At 45.4% G+C, this 22,085-nt stretch overlaps 1 protein-coding gene across 1 annotated transcript; it reads left to right on the plus strand.

Moving 5' to 3' along the window:
- Positions 1-228: 228 nt before the first annotated feature.
- NIPAL4 (NIPA like domain containing 4) lies at positions 229-18,515 on the plus strand. Its single transcript, XM_035105757.3, has 6 exons — positions 229-658; positions 8,892-9,140; positions 13,352-13,408; positions 14,883-14,973; positions 15,872-16,032; positions 16,971-18,515. The coding sequence occupies exons 1-6, from the start codon at positions 613-615 to the stop codon at positions 17,573-17,575; spliced, it is 1,209 nt and encodes a 402-aa protein (XP_034961648.2). The 5' UTR covers positions 229-612; the 3' UTR covers positions 17,576-18,515.
- The last annotated feature ends 3,570 nt before the right edge of the window (positions 18,516-22,085 follow it).

Genomic DNA, 22,085 nt, shown 5'->3' on the forward strand with positions numbered 1-22,085 from the left:
CTCACTCCCATTTTCACCTTAGCGGTTCTCCATGAAACAAAGAAATATGTGGCATTTGACCCCGGTAGTCACGATCACCTGCCGGATTTGTGCGCCCCTCCGGGCAAGGAACGGCTCGCTTCGCAACGCGCGTAGGCGCCGAAGAGCACGTGGGCACAAGCCCCTCCTCTGGAGAGGGGGAGACGGAGTCAGATTGAGAAAACCCGCACCGGGAGAAGTGGTGGATCCGGCTGGGGCAGGTGTGATCTCAGCAGCTCCTTCTCTTTTCTTGCCCAGGGCAACTTCTCCGCTCGCCACAGGTTGGGGCGAGGCCATCCCGGTCGACTTCGAGTCGCTGCCGAAGGGAGAAGAGCCAAGAGCGCGCAGAGGCCGTCCCCATAATTGGTTAGTCTTTAAGGTGCTCTTGCCAAACGAGACTCCTTGGAGTTTTCGCTGCAACAGGCTGGCAGGACTGCGCTACCCCTCTTGGAACAGGGAGCGAGCGAAGATCGGCGGCGGCGCGGACGAAACGATCCCACCCCACAGCCTCCCCTCTCCGGCAGCCGCGTCCTCTTCGAGTCGCTTCTCCCGGGGATGCGCTGATCTCTGCTGAGCCTCGGCAGGAAGGAGCACATGGAGCGACCGGAGCCGCTCTGGGTGAACAGTAGCTGCGCCAACGGTGAGTGAGAGCGCTCGCTTGGCCGCCCCATGCGGGTTATGAGGGGGGGAGAGGGATGGAGAAGAGGCTGCTTGGCTGCTCTCCTCCTCCTCCTCCTCTTCTTCTTTACCTGCTTCCATTTCCCAGGGTTAGGGAGACCTTTCCATGTCCATCAGGCGAGTTCCTGGCTCCCGGTCCAAAAAACTGATCAGGAAGCCTCAGTCCTTCCCACGCTGGCAGACAAGCCCATTACTAAAATAATCGCTTTGCCCCCTTTTTCTGGAATACATTTATATAATTTCAAGAGGGAGATCAGAAGATTTATAAGGTCTTCAGAACCTCTTGCCCCACGTCGCCTTTGAGGTCTGTGTAGTGGCCTGCTTTGCGTAACCGTGGGGTTTGGGGAAGGTGGCGTTTTCTTCTCCTTCGGTTCTCCAGGCGATTGCAGCAGCTACCTATGTTTCCTTCCCTCCGGGTGCCTGTAGGTCGCCAAGCAAGCCAAGCGATTTCACCTGCCTGAAGAGACAGGTGCAGAGATAAAAAATAAAGGAGAAGCTCGTTTGGCAAGGGGGCTGGTTCTCACGATCAGCCCGGCCAGTCTCCTCCTTTGCAGATGAAACTCACACCTAAAGAGCAGGATTTCCCGAGAGTGATTTACTTAAACTGGTGAGGTGGTCGTGAGATCGAGTTAGAAGTAATTGTCTATTTCCTTATTCTACCGTTTATGGAACAGGCAGCTCTTGTGAGCGCTCATGGGAACATGGAAAGCTGCATTATATCAGGTCAGACCCTTGGCCAGTGAGTCTAGTCCAGTATTATTTACACTGACTCCCAGTGGCTCTCCAGAGTTTCAGGCAGGGAATTTTCCCCAGCTCAACTTGGAGATGCCAGGGGTTGAATTTGGGACCTGCATGCAAAGCAGACTTTCTATGACTGAGCTGTCAGTTCACCCCTAGAGGAAATAAACAAGAACTCTGGTGGCAGATGGGCTACAGTGCCCTGATGTATCAATGAGGTTGGACTCCTATCAGCCCCAACCAGTATAGCCAATGGGAGATGTAGCCTGACAACCTCTGGAGGGTCAAATGTTCCTTCATCCCACAGGTAAAAGGGCAAAGGAAAGATTAAAGCATGGGAGGTTGGGAACATTAAGGCCCTCAGGGCAGTTACTCCAGTATTATCATGTACACAAGTTCATAAAGGTAAAGGGACCCCTGACCATTAGGTCCAGTCGTGACCGACTCTGGGGTTGCGCGCTCATCTCGCATTATTGGCCGAGGGAGCCGGCGTATAGCTTCCAGGTCATGTGGCCAGCATGACAAAGCCGCTTCTGGTGAACCAGAGCAGCACATGGAAACACTGTTTACCTTCCCGCTGTAGCGGTTCCTATTTATCTACTTGCATTTTGACGTGCTTTCGAACTGCTAGGTTGGCAGGAGCTGGGACCAAGCAATGGGAGCTCACCCCGTCACAGGGATTCGAACCGCCGACCTTCTGATCAGCAAAGCCCTAGGCTCAGTGGTTTAACCCACAGCGCCACCTGGGTCCCACAAGTTCATAAGAAAGTGGAAAAAGCCCTGGAGACTTCCCTCATGCTCAACCATAATACCTGCCTTGTCTTAAACTGTCCTGGCTTGATTGGGAATTATGGCTGGGTCCCTGCTCCTGCCAACCTAGCAGTTCGAAAGCATGTCAAAGTGCAAGTAGATAAATAGGTATCGCTCTGGCGGGAAGGTAAATGGCGTTTCCATGCGCTGCTCTGGTTCGCCAGAAAGTGGCTTAGTCATGCTGACCACATGCCCCGGAAGCTGACCTCGGCCAGTAAAGCGAGATGAGCGCCGCAACCCCAGAGTCGTCCACAACTGAACCAAACAGTAAGGGGTACCTTTACCTTTATTCCAGGATAGGGTTATGGGAGCAGTGGAAGGGTTAGGGTGCTAATTGGGTGGTGGAAATGGTGAAAAGCAGTGTTGACTTGTGAATCCTACAGAACAATGTGGTGCTACTCAGATTAGGGTTCCCTGTTCACGTTCCAAAAGGGTATAATGAGGTAGGCCCTACCCATCCATTCACAAGCAAAAGTAATAGAGATGGCTTCTTTTTCTGCCTTTCCGCTACTGCTTAATCTGCTAAGTATATTTTGAAACAGGATCAAAAGCCACACCTGCTTTCATGAGTCTGTTTTGTCATAGGCTTCTTGTGAAATAGGCTGTAAAAGATAATAGAAGCATATGACCCATAAGCCTTCAAGATTGCCTTCTGTTACCGTAGCTTCTACTGATGAGCATGGCTGCTCCCCTGATTAATGTGGCTTGTGACTCTTTTAATACTTATATTTTATTCAGGTTACAATAGTGAGTTAAAGTAAAGAAGTTTGCACTGCAGATTAGGCCAGAATGGATGGCATACTTTTTCTAAGCTTTTGTTTTATTTGTATTCAGGAAAAAAACAGAGCAAAGGAAGAAAGATGTAAGGCAGATTTTGATGAGTTTACAACTCTTTCATTCTCTCCTTTAACAGATAATCCTGAATACTTTCATGGCAGTTGGTTTACCTGCTTGTGATTTTATGAATATCTGGCTTGGTGGGGGTGGCAGGCTATGGAGTGGGCATCATAATTAAAGGCTTTGACCTTTGTTGAAATTCCATCAATCTATAGCGCAAATACATCACTTTCTCCTTGAAGATTAGAAACTATGTTTTCAAGACCAGAATTCACTAAAAACATACTTGACTGGGAATTGCTCCAGATGTCTGCTGCTGTGTGTGACACTGCCATTGAAGTATAGAGATGCCGCATGGCAAAGGTGTAAAGAGACAAGTGATTTGAGTATGAATTGCTCACTGGGCAACATATTGCATTCTGTAGCCTGAGAAGGTCAGTTGCCTGTGGTCTCATCCTTTGGGTGCCTTTTTTCTTTTGGCTGAAATGCTTCCAATAAAAAACAGCCAATATCTGCAAACAAACTTTTTTTTTTTTAAAGCTACTGCAGCAAGGAGAAAAATGGTATCTCAGCCCATTTTCTTCTGTGCTGGTTTTCTGACTGTACTGGTCTCCCCCCCAAAAAAGTTGATTTCCTCCTCCCCACAGTCTGAAATTGTACAGTCCATTCTGCTCCCTCAGGAGTCTTCCACCTTATCATCATCACCTTGGCTAGACAGAAGACATGTCCCAGATCCCATTTCGTTTCTATTGCAAAGGGTTGAAATTTGGTGCTGCTCTTTGAATTTCCCCTCGCAGAATGAAGCAGAATCTGAGCAAATAAATTGGTGTAACTGGCCTCAATCCTCCCCCTTCTCCTTTCTTTTTTGCTTGGGCTTTTGAGGATGTTTGTATTCTTGCCAATCCCCCAGGAAGGAAAATGCTACATGACATTAGGGCATTGTGAGTATGTTGGAGATAAGAATTCACTGTTTGTTTTCAGGCTCACAAAGACTGGTCTGTATCAGGCAAATTGCCAGTGTCAAAACACCACGCCACATTTGCATTACTGTATTTGTAGCATAGCTACAATCCTGCCCTGTTTTATCAGACCATAGGTATATATGATCTCTCCCTCTCATTTAAAGAGCTCTTGTAAATGGGTACGCACCATTTCCTTCAACCTTTCCTTTAAGGGTCTGGGTTGCCAACAATTTTTTTTGTCAGATTGCCTGTGCTTTTAAAAAATGTTGTATATATTTATTTAACACATATACAGCTCCGCAGCAAAGTGGATATGTACAAAACAAACAGCAATAGCAAGGAACAAAACACAAAGCATCTCAGGGTTCTTATAAAAAAACTGATTAAATAACCAATTTAGTTCAAAAATATTTTTATCGCCTATATCCTGAAAACCAATGGGCGGCGTACCGAGTAAACATCCCATGTTCACTAGTTTCACATATCCTCCAGCATTTCTCTGATGAAAATAGGGATGTCCCATTCTGTAATGATACTTTTACTATTTGTACCCCACACATCTTACTGCCCCAGCCACTCTGGACAGCCTCCAACATATACAGGGTGAGTCCTTTAAAAGAGGCCCCGTGGATACAGAGTACACATATTCCACAGAGCATCTTTTAAAAGACTTACCCTGTATAAAAACATTAAAAAACATTTTTTAAAAAACCTTCCCTATACAGGATTGCCTTCAGATGCCTCAGGGGCCAGATAGCTTCATACCCTCCAACATTTCTCCAATGAAAATAAGGACAGCCTAAGGAATTGCCACCTCATGAGAAGAGAAGACTCCCTGGAAAAAACCCTGATGTTGGGAAAGATGGAGGGCACAAGGAGAAGGGGACAACAGAGGACGAGATGTTGGACAGTGTTCTCAAAGCTATGAACACGAGTCTGAGCAAACTTTGGGAGGGAGTGGAAGACAGGAGTGCCTGGCGTGCTCTGGTCCATGGGGTCATGAAGAGTCAGACACAACTAAATTACTAAACAACAACAACAAAGGAATTGCAGGACATTCCAGGATCAAACCAGAAACCGGGATGGCTTCTCTGAATCAGGGATGTCCCTGGAAAATAGGGACACTTGGAGGGTCTGGTTTCATAGCAGAGGTGCAACAAGCATGAGGCTTTTTCTGTATTGTAGCCACCCACTTTTTCAGATGGGGGCAGCCATTAGCAGGTTATAGTGTTTATCTCAGAGCCATTAAAAGGGTCATCTGCTGATATCTGCTATCATACTGTTGTTAAAGGCACAAGCCCAGGGGAAACATCATTTTTTAATCAGTTGGTAACATTATAGAATGTTCCACCTCCCTCTTTGCTTCTGATAGTTCAAATATCAGACTGCCCTAACCCAGGTCCTCCACAAAGCATTGGAGTCCTTAGGTGTCACTCACTTTGCATAGTTCAACCAAAAGGTCTGGACAAGTTTTGACAGCGCCTGCTTCTTCTCCTTTCTCTCCTGCTCCGGAGGGCAAAGTAGAACCTACACATGGAGATCAGGTGCTGTCAAGTCCTTTGGCCACAGTTTACCTTTAGAAATCTTCGCCCAAGCTATCCTTATTTGAGTTGTAAGGTTTGTACTCTGCACCTCAACCATCCATAATCCGTTTAGTCACGGAAAAGGTGGATATTTATAGTAATGAGTGGCTTTGTAGAGATGGAAGAGGTGTAATCGTTTCCACCTGTCTTGTATTATGGTGTAAATGAATTGGTGCCTTGGGTGTGTCTTGAGTCTGGGAATCACAGAGGCTCATAAATCCCCACCCACACCAGCTGACACACCTTAGATTTGGTTGCTGATAAACATTTTAACTGATGAAACTTGATTTGTATCTCTGTTTGTTCCTATTAAAACTACGTTGCATGCTTTATTTGCGGAGCAGTCTATGCGTATGCACGTGCTGAGAGAAAGTGCGTGTTTCAATTCAATGCCCCAAAATGTCTCCTTTCTCCCTTTCCCTTTCCCCCCTGGTTTTATACCCAGCCTGGGGAACCTTCTTCAGCCCAAGGCTCAAATTCTTCATGGAGCCACATGTCCGTGGTACTGGGTGGGACCAGAGGCAACTATGGGTGGAGAAGGTTTCTACGTATGTACCCATCCACTTCTGTCTGTCATCCAGCCAGCCAGTAGGCTGGGAATAAGGGATGCAGCATGGGAAGGATCCCAAAGCCAGACAGAGAGGCCTGAAAGTCTACGTTCAGCTTCTAGGCCTGAAGTTCTTCACCACTGATCTAGCATGCTGACTGCATTGGGAATATTTTATTCTCTCCTATGTGAAGATGATAGTGTTACCAGTACCAAGTCCAAAACGCTGTCCCACCCAGGCCAAGAAAGAGACAGTGGGTGGAAAGGTAAAAGTTTATTCTCAGTTGCTGCACAGAGACTCGGCAGGATATCTCCAGACGTCCCCAAAATCGAGCACACGGAATACAAAGCATTTATGCCACTGTAGCAAGCACACAAGCACATGATTTCTTGCATCACTATTGGCTTGGATCACCTGTGAACAAAACATGTCTAATAGGGTGATGACTTTTTCATTTCCCCCCCCCTCAAAAATTATTTCCTGTAGCACAAATGGATGGACTTTTGCCTATTAATGACTAAAATGAGGTATATTCCATTGAAATATTTAAAAAGGTTACGCACAAACCGTTTTTAATGTTTTTGTATGCCATTTTACCATTTCATAAAATTGTATTAACAATTCTATATATATTTCCTATCAAATTTGGACACAACACCACATTCCACAATGGGGAGTATTCTTAGCAACATAGGGTATACAAATGTCACACCTGTGCAAGGTAAAAGCCCCTTTTTGGGACCTCAAAACTCAGACAGCAGACCCTGCCGGACATGCTGGGAAAAGAACCTATAGGAGAGGTAGCAAAACATCGTCCTCTAGCGTCGTCTATACTGTTACTGCTGCTAAAAAAAGCTTCCTTGTGTGTTTGATGACCCTATATAATGTTGTATATATATATGACTCTAAAGCTTGGGTTCAATTTTATATCTGCTTACGGTGACTTCAAAAATGGTCAGAACACCGATAAATAAAAAATTTAAAATCATTTTGTGCGTGAGGATTTTTTTAAATCAAATCTCTTTGAAAGTAAGATTTTATCTAATCTTTAATGAAAGCTCATCAAATTATGATACAGGGAAATGAGGCTGTAAAAAAGTCACCGCCCTATTGCCTAAGTCAGGTGTTCTATTTGGCTACAGAACAGTTACTCACTGATCCTTCTTCATCTCGAGCTCAGGCCATGCCAGGCGTGACTGGCCTTGTAGTTGCAACTGGGGTAACATCTTGCAGTTGCGACTGTGTTTATGCAGACTCAACAGGCTGTGGTTAACTAGCTATGTCAGACATCCCCAGACTACGGCCCGAAGGCCTCTTTTATCCAGCCCGCGATGACCCCCGCCACCCGCTGCCGCCATGCACCCTTAGCAGCGCGGCGCGGCTGCCCACTTCCGGGTCGGAGGAGGCCCGTGCGCATGCGCACATGCTATTTCCGGTGCTCCTCTGACCCAGAAGTGTGCCGGAAGTAGCGTGTACGCATGCATATGGGCGCATACTCCCGTGTGCTCCCCCGCCCTCCAGCCTGCTGCGTGATCTATGTGACATGCAAACTTCAGAGTTATGACACCCAGGTATCAGTAGTGTTTAGTTTGACTTTGACTTTTATTTACTGTAGTTAACTTATTTCAGTTTTTGCCGAGGTAGCATGTGTGTGTGTGTGTGTGTGTATGTGTGTTTATTTAATTTTCAGAGGTTTTGGGCCTTTCTCAGTGTTGTTGCTTTAACAAGGATAGCTCATTCGTTGGCACAATTTGAACAATCCTGTCTTGGCTTAGTAAGCTGATATTTCAACAATCCTTCCTCCTGTCCATGCATCCCTTTCACTCCTTCCTTTGTGGCAGGAGCAATCAAACCAGGAAGCCTCTAATTAGCCCCACTTCCCCGTTTAGTCTGAACGAAGGAACTATGATTGCTAGCTTTGGAACAAGATGGGATATTAAAGTTCAGTTTGAAGTTAGTTTAATAACCTGGCTTGTTCCAAAGCCAGTAACTTGGTTGAGATGGAACAGGAAACTATGGTTCATTATAAACTCCATGAAGGGGGGAGTGAAGGGGCTGCCAGGGTGGACAAAAGGTATGTTCATATCTCAGTTTATTAAGATGAGATTTGATTGTCTGAATGCAACCAGTTATATAGCCCCATATAAATCTGTAAATCATGATTTATTTGTATTTGCAAAAAAGGGGGGGTTCTTATCCTCAGTCGCAGCTCAGTCAAGTTTTTCCGGTTTTATATTTTTTGATAAATGATTTGTTAGTGATGAAATTTTACTGATTCAGCACAAGTGTATGAAAGAGATTTTGAGAAATGCTCTCTTTATGTGATGCAATACATTGTAAGACAGACTGCAAGACATACAGCATTATGTCAGCTGTACAGATCGTTCTTTTGACAACATCTATGGCTCTTCATAGGAGGGAATTCTGATGAACAGGTAACATTCCCTTACTTCCATCATCCATACAGTAACTACCTCTATTAGTTCATGGATCTGTTAGAAATCTAATAAGTGCAAAAGTTAATCGTGTTCTAGTGCATGTTCTAGAACAATTCTGTTCTGGTGATCTAGTAGGACATTTCTTATCTTCTTTGAAAGAAGCAAAGGACCTAAATAATGGCATGTTTTGAGCATGGCACGTAAAATAAAGGCAGCAAATGTATTACTTTGCTTAAAGTCTTAATTTCTGCCCTCTCCCCCATTTTCTTGTCTTCGCAGGTTCATTATTAGCTCTGACATGCCTTTCTGGGCAGACATTCTGTCAGATTGTTGGGAATGTCAGCTCAACAGGCTTACCCCAGAATAATATCACCTTAAACACAAACTGGATGGTACAGATAGAAGACAAATATGGCTTCTACATTGGCTTGGCCTTGGCCATCTTCTCCAGCTTCTTGATTGGCAGCAGCGTCATCCTTAAGAAAAAAGGACTGCGTCGGCTTGTGGAGACAGGAGGCACCAGGGCAGGTATGATTTCAATGGCTCAGGAGGTGGGTGAGGAATTGTTTTCTGAATGAGCTCTGATTATATCTGAGACACGGCTGGCCAATATGATGCCCTTCAGATGTTTTGGACCACAACTCCCATCAGTCCTGACCACTGGCTGACAGGAGTCACCATCCACATCTTGAGGGTATCATGTTGGCTATTGCTGAGAGATCTGACTTTGAGCCTCAAAATGTTTTGGATTCTGGGGGCCTTTGCCTACACATTACACAGAGGCAAATCCTTGCCTGAACAGGCAACTACAGCCAATCACAGTTCATTAGGGAGTGTGCCTGTATGACACGGTTCTCCATCTAACCCAGGCATCCCCAAACTTCGGCCCTCCAGATGGTTTGGACTACAATCCCCATCATCCCTGACCACTGGTCCTATTAGCTAGGGATCATGGGAGTTGTAGGCCAAAACATCTGGAGGGCCGCAGTTTGGGGGTGCCTGATCCAACCCATTGAACTTCAATTGGTAGATGAAGTTCACCAGAGGTAGGCAGGGGTAGTTGGTCAAAAACTTGCCTCAACCCTGACCTTTGGTCATGCTGGGTGGGGGCTGATGAGAGTTACTGTCCAACATCCAGAGAGCACCACATTGGTAACCTATCTCTGCACTACTTTGTTACAGCTTGACCTAAGGTGAGTCTCAACAGCAACACCAACACCATGCAGATATGATAAAAATAAAGAATCAGGTCCCCAAGTGCATTTAACTAAATCTATTTGTTGGTTGGTTGGTTGGTTCATTCATGATCTATTTTATATCTCAACTCAATAACGTTCCTAGGGTGGTTTACCAAAATAATTTTAAAAATGGAGAAAGTAGAATAATGCGAAATCCACAAAATTATAAAAGCCGCAAAAAAAGTCACCAAGATTAAAATGGCATCTAATAAATTTGGGAACAGTTTCTGACACTGAAGGGACAATAAAGTAATCACCAGCCAAACCTCTTCAGCATTCCACCCCTGGGATGCCAACCCTGAGAAGACACTCTTTCTAGAAGTAACTCGTCTCACCTCACCTTAGATCAGGCATCCCCAAACTGCGACCCTCCAGATGTTTTGGCCTACAACTCTCATGATCCCTAGCTAACAGGACCAGTGGCCGGGGAAGATGGGAACTGTAGTCCAAAACATTTGGAGGGCCGAAGTTTGGGGTGCCTGCCTTAGATGGTGGTGGTAGTGGGAGGCCCTTGCAAGGGAGGCCCTTAAAGGTGTCTTCCTGTTTTGCAAAGCTTGAAGGCAACAGACTAGCTCTTTCTCTTAGAAAAAATATCAGCAGTCCCTGCTAAAAGGAAATAAACTCGAAGAGCACACATACCGTGTTTCTCCTAAAATAAGACACGCCTATAAAATAAGCCATGGCAGGGTTTTCATGCCTTGAAAAAATATAAGACATCCCCCGAAAATAAGCCGTAGTGCAGTTCCAAAGGGCACCAAGGAAGAGGAAGAGGCCTGTCGGGTTGGGGCCCGGAACTGCTCCAGCCCTGCCAAAACATCCAGCAGCGCGCGCCGCGTGGAGCCCGAGCCAGCGGGACCCAGCAACGTCGCGCTGCTCTGGGGCCGGCGGCGCTCCCTCACTGGACTTCGCTTCGTGCAGGCGCAGCTGCCGGACTGCTGGGCTGGCTCCCCCGCCTGGGTTCCTTGGCGAGCCCCTTGCCCGATCTCCGTTTCGCGCTCTCCGTCGCTCCCTCCCGGGAACCGGCAGAACCTTTGAATTGCGCTCTTCTTTCTCGGTGGGAAGCTCCCTGACAGCTAGACGCACGCGGTCAGGGGGCTTGTGCTGTGTCTGCGGGGCTGACAACTTCCCGGCACCCGGGAGGGAGCGACGGAGAGCGCGAAACGGAGATCGGACTGCCGGGCTGGCTCCCCCGCCTGGGTTCCTTGGCGAGCCCCTTGACCGATCTCCGTTTCGCGCTCTCCGTCGCTCCCTCCCGGGCGCCGGCAGAACCTTTGAATCGCGCTCTTCTTTCTCGGTGGGAAGCTCCCTGACAGCTAGACGCACGCAGTCAGGGGGCCTGTGCTGTGTCTGCGGGGCTGACAACTTCCCGGCACCTTCCGGGTCACTTGGCCAGCCCAGTACGGAGCTCTGCAGCAACTGAGGCTCCCCTCCCACATCGTGCTCTTGCAGTGGAGCTGGCTTGGGGCTCCATGCGGTGCGTGCTGCGGGCCCCGCTGAAGCGCCGACAAAGCGCCTAGCAGCGCCATGCGGAGCGCCCCGAGCCGCAGGAGGAGGAGGAGGATTCAAAGCGGTGCGTGCTGCGGGCCCCGCTGAAGCGCCGACAAAGTGCCCAGCAGCGCCATGCGGAGCGCCCCGAGCCAGTGGGACCCAGCAGTGCTCTGTAGCACTTTGAATCCCTCTCCTGCTGCTGCGGCTCGGGGCGCTCTGTGCGGCGATGCTGGGCGCTTTGTCGGCGCTTCAGCGGGTCCCGCTGGCTCGGGGCTTCACTCGGCGCACGCTGCTGGGCTCTTTGTCGGCGCTTCAGCAGCAGTAGCAACTTACAGGTAATTAAAATAAAATAAAATAAGACACCCCCCGAAAATAAGCCACCGTGGGGGTTTTTGAGAGAGAAAAAAATATAAGACGTGTCTTATTTTAGGAGAAACACGGTAGGTTCTATAGCACTTACAGGACCATGGATTTTCTAGACTTGGCTGTTCTATTCTCTTCCCCTGTATCTGCCCATCTAATCTTATGCCCATCTAGGCATTCAGGCCATATTTGTTTTCATGGTATCTAGGTACTTCCCTCTTTCTTGCATTTTAACATTCCTGAAAGTCTGACAGCTATTGATAGCTGGTGCTTCCTGTTTTGCTAGTACATATTTTCAGTCTTCAGATGGTTTGGTTTCCAATAAAATACTGTAATCAGGATTCTTGTGTGTAGCAGCTGATAATCTCACTCTGTTTCTCCAACAAAGGCCCCTCCCCGTTTTCCAGTGTCGTGTCTTGTTCTAGAACTAGGATATCATTATTATGAATAGCAATAAGCCAATGTTCAGTTAGCTATGGTAGGAGTCACTATACTGATATGCATTGACAAATAGCTATAGATCAGGGCCTCAAATTTGCAGGGAGCTTCCACAGGTAGAGCTGGTTCTCAACTGCAGGCACTTAGCTGCAAAGCATGTAGGGCAAGGGGGCAGGATCCTAATGGAGGTACCAGGATCTTTTAAGTGCATCCTTGATGTCATCCCCTCCCCCAGTCTCATGCAGTGGAAAACATGTGAGGGGAAATACTTGATTAGGGTAGCATCACAATCACATATTTAAAAATATACGAAGAGTCTTGCTGGATCAGACCAATGGCCCATCTTACACTGACCAGGCTTTCTGGAAGCCTGAAAACAGGATTTGTCAATATAGATTTGGGGAAATAATGATCTGACCTGCCAGCCAGAGTAGATTCTCCACCCCAGAGTAGATTGTCCATCGTTTAGTGTTGAGTGCAAAAAGCCCTGGGCCAAAAGCATTACAATATGCCAAATCACCATCGTATTCTTTTAGACACCTGGGGAAAATTTTCTGTTTTGGTGGGCCTATTCAGACACATGATTTGTTACAAGTTTTGTTGTGTTTCATTGTTTGAAATGTTTTTAACAATTTTGAAATGTTAGCTATGTTTTGTTTTATTTTTGATTGCATATTTATTATCTATGTGTTTGCCACTCTGGGCTTCTTTGGGAGAAAGGGCAGGGTATAAGATGGATGGGTGGATGGCTAAAATTCATATGTGACAAAAATGTGCTCTATAATTATCTTAAACATGAAATGCTTTCTTTTCATTTCGGGAAGGAAGTTAAAAATGCACCCAGAACCCACTCAGCCCTGAGGCTGTTACTGCTTAAAGAGAGTTATTGTGGTTTTTTTTGTTTGTTTTGGTTTACTTGTTCACATGTGTTTTACCTTGTATTTTATTCTGTGAATCACCCTGAGATCTTTAGAAGAAGGGCAGTATATAAAATTTAAAACTAAATAAACTGAAACTATTATTTCCCCCAAACCAGGCTTTCACTGAGGGAGGGTTTTTTGTTTTGCTTCATATTTCTAATCTTGCTTCATCTGGACAAACAGTCCAGTTACCTACTATCTCTTTTTGTTTCTATTTAATTTTACCTAGTAGTGTATGTGGTTCTTATTTCCTTTTGAAGTCTCTAAGCATGCGTGCCTTTTGCTTTCCCAGGGGATGGAGGCCATGGCTACCTTAGGGACTGGCTGTGGTGGGCTGGCTTGCTCACCAGTAAGTATGGTTATTCTCACTAGCCTGGATTTGTTCCTATCAAATGTTTAATGATTTGTTCCTATCAAACCTTTATCAGTTTCCCTCTTTTTCATTCGCTACCACTACCATGTGGAGGCCATTTCCATATGGTAGTGCCCCACATGCTAGCAGTGATATTTGAGAGCCTTTCCCCACAATGGCATGGGAAGTGTCTAGGTGATCAAACTGAACTATATGGAGATGGCCTTTCAGTCTTTACCACCACTGCGTGAAGCATGCACCCAGCTTTCTTCAGCTTCCCTGTGGGGACTGGAATGTATAGAGCTCGTCGCCAAGGCTGGGATACAGGGAATGATCATCAGCAGGGCCAGCCCAAAACGTTTTGGTACGTGAGGCAAACCACAAAATGGTGCCCTCCCCCTGGAAGATGGGTTAAGATCTACATAGGGGAATCAAATCAACCTTACCTGATGGCTCAAGTGGGAATCAAAGACTGTCATTGGGACTAAAGGGTCCCACTCTGAATTCTGTCCAGGAGACCCAATAGGGCAGCCCCCACCATTTCCTACCTAGGGGTGGGAGACCAGCAGTGCATGCTATTCACCAAGAGGCTGCTGTAGAGGTGGCAGATCCAGCCTCCAAGGAGTGTGACACAGCTGTTGCTGCCACCACAGCAGTAGCAGTGGGGCGATACGTTCCTTGGAAGCCAGATCTGCTGCCCCTGCGGATCCTGCCACCTGAGGTGATCGCCTCACCTTGTCTCATGGGTGGGCCGGCCCTGCTCATCACAGTATAAATGATTCACTCCTCAGTAGAGATGTTTGCTGGCCAAAAACAACAAATAGCCTCAAGGTACCTTAAAGGCTAACACTTGTATTATGGAATAAGCCAGCAGTAAGCAACCTGGTGCCTTTCATACGTTCTGAATTGCAACTCACATCCGCCCCAGTTGGGCCACAGGTCAGGGGTGGTGGGAGATGTAGGAGGCTGCCTTGTTTCTGCCCCTGGCATCAGCTTTCATGGGCTAGAGTCCACTTCAGAAGGACTTTGAAGCAGATTCTAGTCCATGAAAGCTTATGACACTCTTAAAGGTGCTCCAAGACTCTAGAAGCTACTGACCCAAGGCGTTGATCAGTCATTTTAGCATTGTCTGGTTTGCTAGGATTGGGTCCATTTTCTAAAATTGGCTGGGCACATCTGCCACCATATTGGATTCTGATCCATTCCTCAGGAGATATTTGGTCAATACTTTTCGCACGGAGTTCCTTGAATCTACAACATGACTCTTAAGATGCCGTTGCTTGTTTAAAAAACGAAAACACTACAGTGATTGCTGTAAAACCATATTTCTCCTGGTTTTTAACTCCAGTGCTCTTTTTCATTGGGCCAAACTATGCACTGAATGCAAACAAGATTAGCACAAACACTTGAGCAGGAATAGCACTCATTGTAATTTACCTGTTCTCTGTTTATCCTTTGGCTGTTTGCTCAGTGGGTGGAGGAGAAGCTGCCAACTTTGCCGCCTATGCCTTTGCTCCTGCAACAATTGTTACTCCGCTCGGAGCCCTGAGCGTGCTCATAAGGTGATTTCCTCTCATTTCTATTCTGTCCTCCCATATTTATTCAAGGTCTGTAAATGTCAGTGGTAGTAACATGACTGGCCATGCAAACAGAAAAATAGCCTGATAACTTTCTCCCAGTACACAGAGGCCAAACATTTGCTTCAGCCTGGCTGCTTCCCACCCCCCCACCCCCACCCCCGCCAAAGCAGATCTTGCATGTTACTTTTTGACACAGGGGTGACTTTAATGTAACACTCATTTAAAACAGCAGTCAGCAACCTGATGCCCTCCAGATGTTTTGGACTGAAATTCCAGTCATTCTCAACCATTGGCCATTCTAACTGGAGCTGATGGGAGTTGTGGAGACACCAAAGTAGTGATCCCAAAGGATGCACTCCCTTTGGGGGCAAAGTGGTGGTGGCAGCCTGCCGCATTGCAGCAGCATCCCTTAAATATTAATCTCAGGGCTGGAAGTCAGTCAATAAGTCACAGTGAGTGTTTTCCTCTTCCCAGCTCTGATAAGACTTATGAACCTCAAGGGCGTTAGGGCTGCTAGGAAGGGATGCGTGGGTGGAGTCGCTCCCCTCTTCCATCTCTGTGCATCAACTGATACACAAAGCAGCTAGCATATGATTGGAGGAGCAAACCGGTTGCATGAGAGTGCCCAGAGCTCATCAATATATCAGCTTATTAAGCTAAGATATGAGCATCTGAACATGCCCATTGTCAGTTAGGTGATTGATTCTGATTTGAAGTGTCCAAATATCACACATGCCTCTGTTTGTCACTGAAAGAAGTTTCTAAAGTTCCGTAAAAGGCTGTTATTAATGGGACTGCCATGTATTCTGACTTCTTGTTAGTTTTCTGCATGTTGATTACCCCAAAGCAATTTTATTGATTTTCCCTCCCTATTACCTAGTGCCATTTTGTCATCCTACCTGCTTGGAGAACGGCTCAATCTCCTGGGCAAACTCGGTTGCATGCTGAGCATTGTGGGTAGTACAGTTCTTGTGATTCATGCTCCAGAAGAAGAGGAGGTCACCACTCTGGACGAAATGGCCTATAAACTGAAAGAGCCAGGTAACCACAAGGCAGGGCAGCAGAAGGTTAAAGGTATCACCAACCGGCTATAAATGTAACTTGTTATCTGAATCCCTAGTTCAAGTGGAATGGCAGTGGCATGGCCCTTCAGCTTTGAATCCCCAGTGTGGCTGCCATCCTATTTGGGAGCATTCAGTGCCACCCCCTGAAATGACTTTGGACTGCTACTGCTGTTTCCTGGAGACATTGCCCCCTTCACAGATCTCTCATGCCCCATTGCCAAATTGGACACGCAAGGGTGAAATGTGGAGAGCATAAAGTGTATCTTCTCAAGTTTGCAGAGGCTTCTAAGCAAAGTCAAGTGAATACGCTTTGAAACCCTCTTCAGACTCTTTGCACTAAAACACACAATGGTCTAAAGAGGAGCCTGTGTGCCCAGTGATGTTGGGGGCCTGATGCCCTTCCATGATTTTAGGTTGAGGGTGGTTAACCTGTGGCCCTCTAGGTGTTGTTGGACTCATGGCTCCCACCTGCCTCATCCAGCAGTGGCAGTGGTCAGGGATGGTGGGAGCCACATCTGGAGGGCCGCATTAAGGGTGAGCCACCTCCATTCTAAGACCTTGTTCAGGAAGATGTCCAAATTGGCCTTCTGAGTACATATGCAGCTGCATGCATTAGAGCTTGCGCACATATCTTTTCCTGGATCCAGCCCTTATGTGTGCTTATTTTCTGCATTTTGTGCCAGTCCTTCTGGCAGACTCACCTCACCTAGTACCATTTGTTTAGATGGAATGGTGCTCATTTCTTACAGCTAGGATTCTAGTGGTTGATCAATTGAACTCCTTACACCTGTTAGTGGTGCATTACTGCCTCGCCACAACCAACAATACTAACAAACAGCACACCTGCGGAGTGCACTCTGCTCTTCATAAAACTGCCGCAACCTGATGATGAATCCCCCCCTTTTCTTCTTCCAGGTTTCCTTGCTTATGCCAGCATTCTCTTGGCTGTCTGCCTGGTTCTGATTTTCTTCCTCGCCCCACGTTACGGCCAGACCAACATTCTCGTCTACCTCACCATCTGTTCTGTGATTGGGGCATTCTCAGTATCTTCAGTCAAAGGACTAGGCATCGCCATTAAGGGCTTTTTTGCTCACTGGCCTGTTCTTAAGGACCCACTCACCTGGATTCTTGTCCTCACTTTGGTGGCCTCTATCACCACCCAAATCAACTACCTCAACAAAGCTCTAGATATTTTCAACACCTCTATGGTTTTCCCCATCTACTACGTGCTGTTTACAACCATTGTCATCACCACTTCAGTCATCCTCTTTAAGGAGTGGGTCACCATGTCTGTGGTGGACATCATTGGGACGGTCTGTGGGTTCCTCACCATTATTTTAGGGGTCTTTTTACTCCACGCCTTCAAAGATATGGACATCAGTTTGAGGAACCTGCCACAAACCCTTCACAATGCTAATGAGGCCCCAGCCGTCAAGGACGACAAGAACATCCTGATAGAGCTGGGTAATCCAGAAATCAAGGCTGACAACAAACCCAAAGTATTCATGATCTACAGCTGAAACCTATTCATGATCTACAGCTGAAACTTGGATCGAACTGTATGAAGGTAATACAGGCACGTGCTATATTTTGCATTAACGGGTACACATATTCTGAGAAATAGCAACCAGGTTGAATACCATGAACTAGCTCTCTCACGTTTTGTCTCAGTAACCCTTTCCCCCCATCCTTTGGAATATCACTGCACATCCCACACTCTGGAATTGCCTTGACTGCTTTGTGCCTCCCTCAGACAAGCAGGTTTTCACTAATCATTTTGGGGTGGGGGGAATTGGTTCCATCTGTGGTTGAAGTTGCTTCTTGGCCCCTTTTCATGACGTTGTCTCTTCCAAGGTGATCTTCCCCTGAGAGGCTATACTGAGGTGCTGTGAGGCCACGACGAGCATTCAGATTTGAAGTCTATGACCTGCGAAACTTCAGGGAAAGTTCTTGTGGCCTTTTTCAACCCTGAGTACTCAGTCCTCTACTGAAAGCGTTAACAGAAAATAACTTAGTCATTCTTCTGATGAGCCAGTTAGATCAGATATCAAGCTCTGCTAGGACTCTTTTCCCAGACACACTAGCTTTCTGTTGTTGCCTGATGAAGGGATGGTTGCGCCATCGTGCGATTGCCTCATCTGTACGCTAAAGAGGGAAAAATTTCACTGGGACGATATCACGTGTCTTTCTGCCTATGCAAACTACCCTTTAGTGCCTTTTTGGTCTTCCACTGTTATTAAGTTGTTCTGCTTCAAAGTGGATGGAGTTAACCCATTAACCTATTACCCTGATAGTGCGCCAACTATCTTACAGCGCCAATGTGTATCAAGAGGACAAAATTCTGATAGTGGTCCCATTTCTTGTACTATAGTGCCTATGTAATAATGTATTATGGAAAGGCATAACAGCCAATGCAAAATTGTGAAATACGCTTCATCCCTAGTAAACTTCTGGTGAGACAAAATGCTATTTGTATTTCTGTTAGCTTCTGCCATTATACCAAAGGGTCAGCCATCTAACCAAGGGTGTTTGAGAACCTTTTACTTTACTGTGTACATACAACCATAAGGAGAATTAGTCAACTGCAGTATTCATTCCTGTGGTGGTAAGAATCTTGCCCATGTGCCCAGTTTTTGGTTGCAGGAAGATGATGCAGTTCTCACCACCACAAGCAGCATACTTCTCATGCAACATGCTTGGTTGCACATTGTGTGCACTTGGGCTCAGTACCCATGTTACTCTGGTGCCTTGACAGCTGCCAGGGAAACATGAAATGCCCTGGCCCACACCAATGTTAAAAAGCTTGGGCTTTTAACATGATAGATACATGAGACTGGTGTTGTGAGTAAAGTGATGTAAATATTATTGGCCAATAGCCCTCCATGTTCAAAAGTGCTTTAAGTACCAGAATGATGGTGGTATCTCATGAGTTCTGTTTGGGGTACTGTGTTACGCCATCATTAAAGGAAGGGCAGCATGCTAGTTATGTTCTTAATAAGATTTGTAAGTGGCTATAACCATTAGTGTTTATTTTCAATGTTAAGTTCTGTAAGTATGTAGTAGACCCCCCCCCAAAAAATAAACTTTTCTGTACAGCTCAAATCCCCAGTTGTGATCATGCCAGGATAAACTGGGGTCAAGTCTGCAGGATTTATGAGGTGATGAAAGTTGACGGTGGTTTGGGTCCCGTGACTGTCACTATTTCCCCAAATGCTTGTAAGATTTCCTTTGGTCAATGAAAGTCTTTTTGCTTAGCCTTGATGACCAAGAAATTGTAAAATGTACTGTAACCGGCACATGCCCTTTTTTGTGGAAAACCAAGTGAGAGAGAAATTAGGCAGGATTAGGGGACAGACAACAAAATCCTGAGAATGATGAATCAAACAAGAGATATATAGTTTCAATTTTATATCTTCTCCCCCTATCACTATTCCTCTGATATATCTTCATCTTCTCTAATGCTCTTCAATAAAATTTCCAGTCCAATTATATAGAGCAATGGCAACAGGGGACATCCCTGTCTTGTTCCCCTTGTTATATTTATTTTCCCCCGAAAATTTACTATTTATTATTAATTTTGTGTTCTGATTAGCATAGATAACCCCGATCACCCTTTTGAATTTTTCTCCTAAATTTAATTTTTTAAATACCTTTGTCATGAATGCCCAGGACACACTATCAAAAGCATTTTCGGCATCTATGGACATTACTGCCGCCTTTTTCCCTCTCTCGTATTCTAAACACTCGAAGATATTTATTGTATTCCTTATGTTATCTTTTGCCTCTCTTCCTAAGGAAGAGAGAAATTAGGCATGGTTAGGGGACAGACATAAAAATCATGAGAATGATGAATCAAACATGAGGTGTATGGTTTCTTCTAATTTTTTTGTTTTTGTTTTAACATTTTCTAGTTCCTAAGCTTTTAAGAAAGAGAAGTTGAGCCTATTTTTCAAGCTCCCAACTCTGCCCCACTCAAATTTCTCTAAATCAACTCTCCCAAACTAGTGCCTTCCATAAGCTTTTTGCAACAGCTCCCACCAACCCTGTGTCCATGACTGGCTATGTGTATAGCAGGCCAAAACATTTAGAGAGTGCAAGGCTGGAGAAGGCTGCTCTAAATGAAGGGGGCTCAGGGGCAAATGATGAGCATTGGATGCCATAAAATTCACATCCTGATCCTGTGTTCTGCTCCTGTGAAACAGCAAATCATAGTGCCTAGTACACTTCATGGAGAAATGTATTTGCTTGCTATGGGGAGGGACAACTTCTCAGTCTCCACAGCAGCAGCAAGAGCTGTGCATTTTTTTTAAAAGCAGCATCCTAAGATTTATACGGATAGCACAGGCATTAACCCAGAGCTGGCAAAAACAGTAAAGGAAATTTTAGGATGCAAAAACTTGACTTTTGCATGCCAGTAATACTTCAGTTGTTGAAGTACAAACAGAAGCTCTGCCTATATTTATATAGTTTCCTTTTTTGTCATTTATTTTAAATCATTGGTTCTTCATTCCAGAAGGAAGAACTCCAGTAACATTGTTACTCTTCTAAGGTTCACTTTCATTCTGCTCTGCTTCATTTTCCAGTACAAAATGACAAACTGGAGATTACTGGCATCTAATAGACATGGTGGCATGTATGTTTGATGCTAGGTATAAAAAGTTGACGAGCTTCTAGTTTCTTTTAAATTTGAGGTCCTTTGTTCACTTCTGGAATGGAAAAAATGAGATGTTTGAAGCCTCCAGGATGTTGAGCTCTAATGGCATAATGAAATCTTACAAAAAGATTTGATGGGGAGGTTGGAGGGTGGAGCTCCATTGAGACTGAAGTGCATCCAAGTTCATCTCACCATCACAGTACAGAGTTCCAATATCAACCAGAAATTTTGGCTTTGGCACTGATGCTGACAAATAACATTCATCCGGAAAAGGGAGGAGATGGATCAGAGATCAATGAAAAGTCACCAACTCAGTTGAAAGGTCATATTCCAAAACTCTGTAGTAGCCCACAACTGTGGACTAAAAGTCTGTGTTCCTTGTTGTCTACAAAGGTCTTTTAAAACTCCTGGGATCTTCGTTCCTAACGAATGTATTTTGCAGTTAAATAAGATCAATGTAACTTTGTGAATAGTTATGATGGACAACTTGGATTTGCCCCTCCCTCCACTACCAATTTTGAACATATGGCATTTCAATTTGTACTTGGAGAGGGGGAGAATAAAGATCTTTTTGTACAAACTCTTAAAAGGTGGAAATCTCAATTGTTTTAAGTTTTGTTTGCTTCCTTGTATTGCTTCCTGCAAGGTTTGCTCTGTGACTAACCAGGAAGGCAAGAGCTGCTAATTAGATACTGGGACTGCAGCGCCCTCTGCTGGTAATAGGAAATAATTTTTGATTTATTCTACTTCAGACGTTCTGGGAAATACATTTGCAATACTGTACAGCCATTATACAGTTCTCCACATGCGAAGGCCATCTGGCTAACCCAGTAGCACAGGCAACATCTGGAAGAGGTGCAAGCCCTCCCCTCCCTGACTTCTCAAGCCAGCCCTTGGTTCAATTATTTGGTAACTGTTCGGTACATATCGACCACAAAATTTATTAAATATAACTAGGCAAAAGGCACAACAAACTGCATTATTCAAGTATTTGCATAGATGCACAGAGATCATATTGTAAACCTGCGAGACATAAAATGGTGACACATGATGCAGAGGCTCTACCATAATAATAATAATAATAATAATAATAATAATAATAATAATAATAATAAACACTGAGTGCAGCCCTGTGTGTGTTTACTTGGAAGTAGGTCCCACTGAATTCACAAGGCCTTATTCCTTGGTAAGTAAGCATAGGACTGCAGCCACAATGTTCTTCTCCCAATTTATCCTTTCAACATATACGCGAAAGTACAAAACTATTTCTGATGCACTCATCAACCTTGTTTGAAGCAGGGGTGCCAGTTCCCAAAGCTGAACAGTGTCTATTTAAAAACTCCTTGTAAGGAAGAAGTTCAGCAAAACTGGGCTAT

Source organism: Zootoca vivipara, chromosome 2, assembly GCF_965207765.1.
Source record: "Zootoca vivipara chromosome 2, rZooViv2.hap1.1, whole genome shotgun sequence".
NCBI lineage: Eukaryota > Metazoa > Chordata > Lepidosauria > Squamata > Lacertidae > Zootoca > Zootoca vivipara.

Excerpts from the sequence above, each read along its gene's own strand:
- NIPAL4 (XM_035105757.3), top strand. The coding sequence starts at position 613 with ATGGAGCGACCGGAGCCGCTCTGGGTGAACAGTAGCTGCGCCAACG. Across the intron at positions 13,409-14,882 it reads GTGGGCTGGCTTGCTCACCA|TGGGTGGAGGAGAAGCTGCC; the intron begins GTAAGTATGGTT and ends CTGTTTGCTCAG. Across the intron at positions 16,033-16,970 it reads CTATAAACTGAAAGAGCCAG|GTTTCCTTGCTTATGCCAGC; the intron begins GTAACCACAAGG and ends TTCTTCTTCCAG.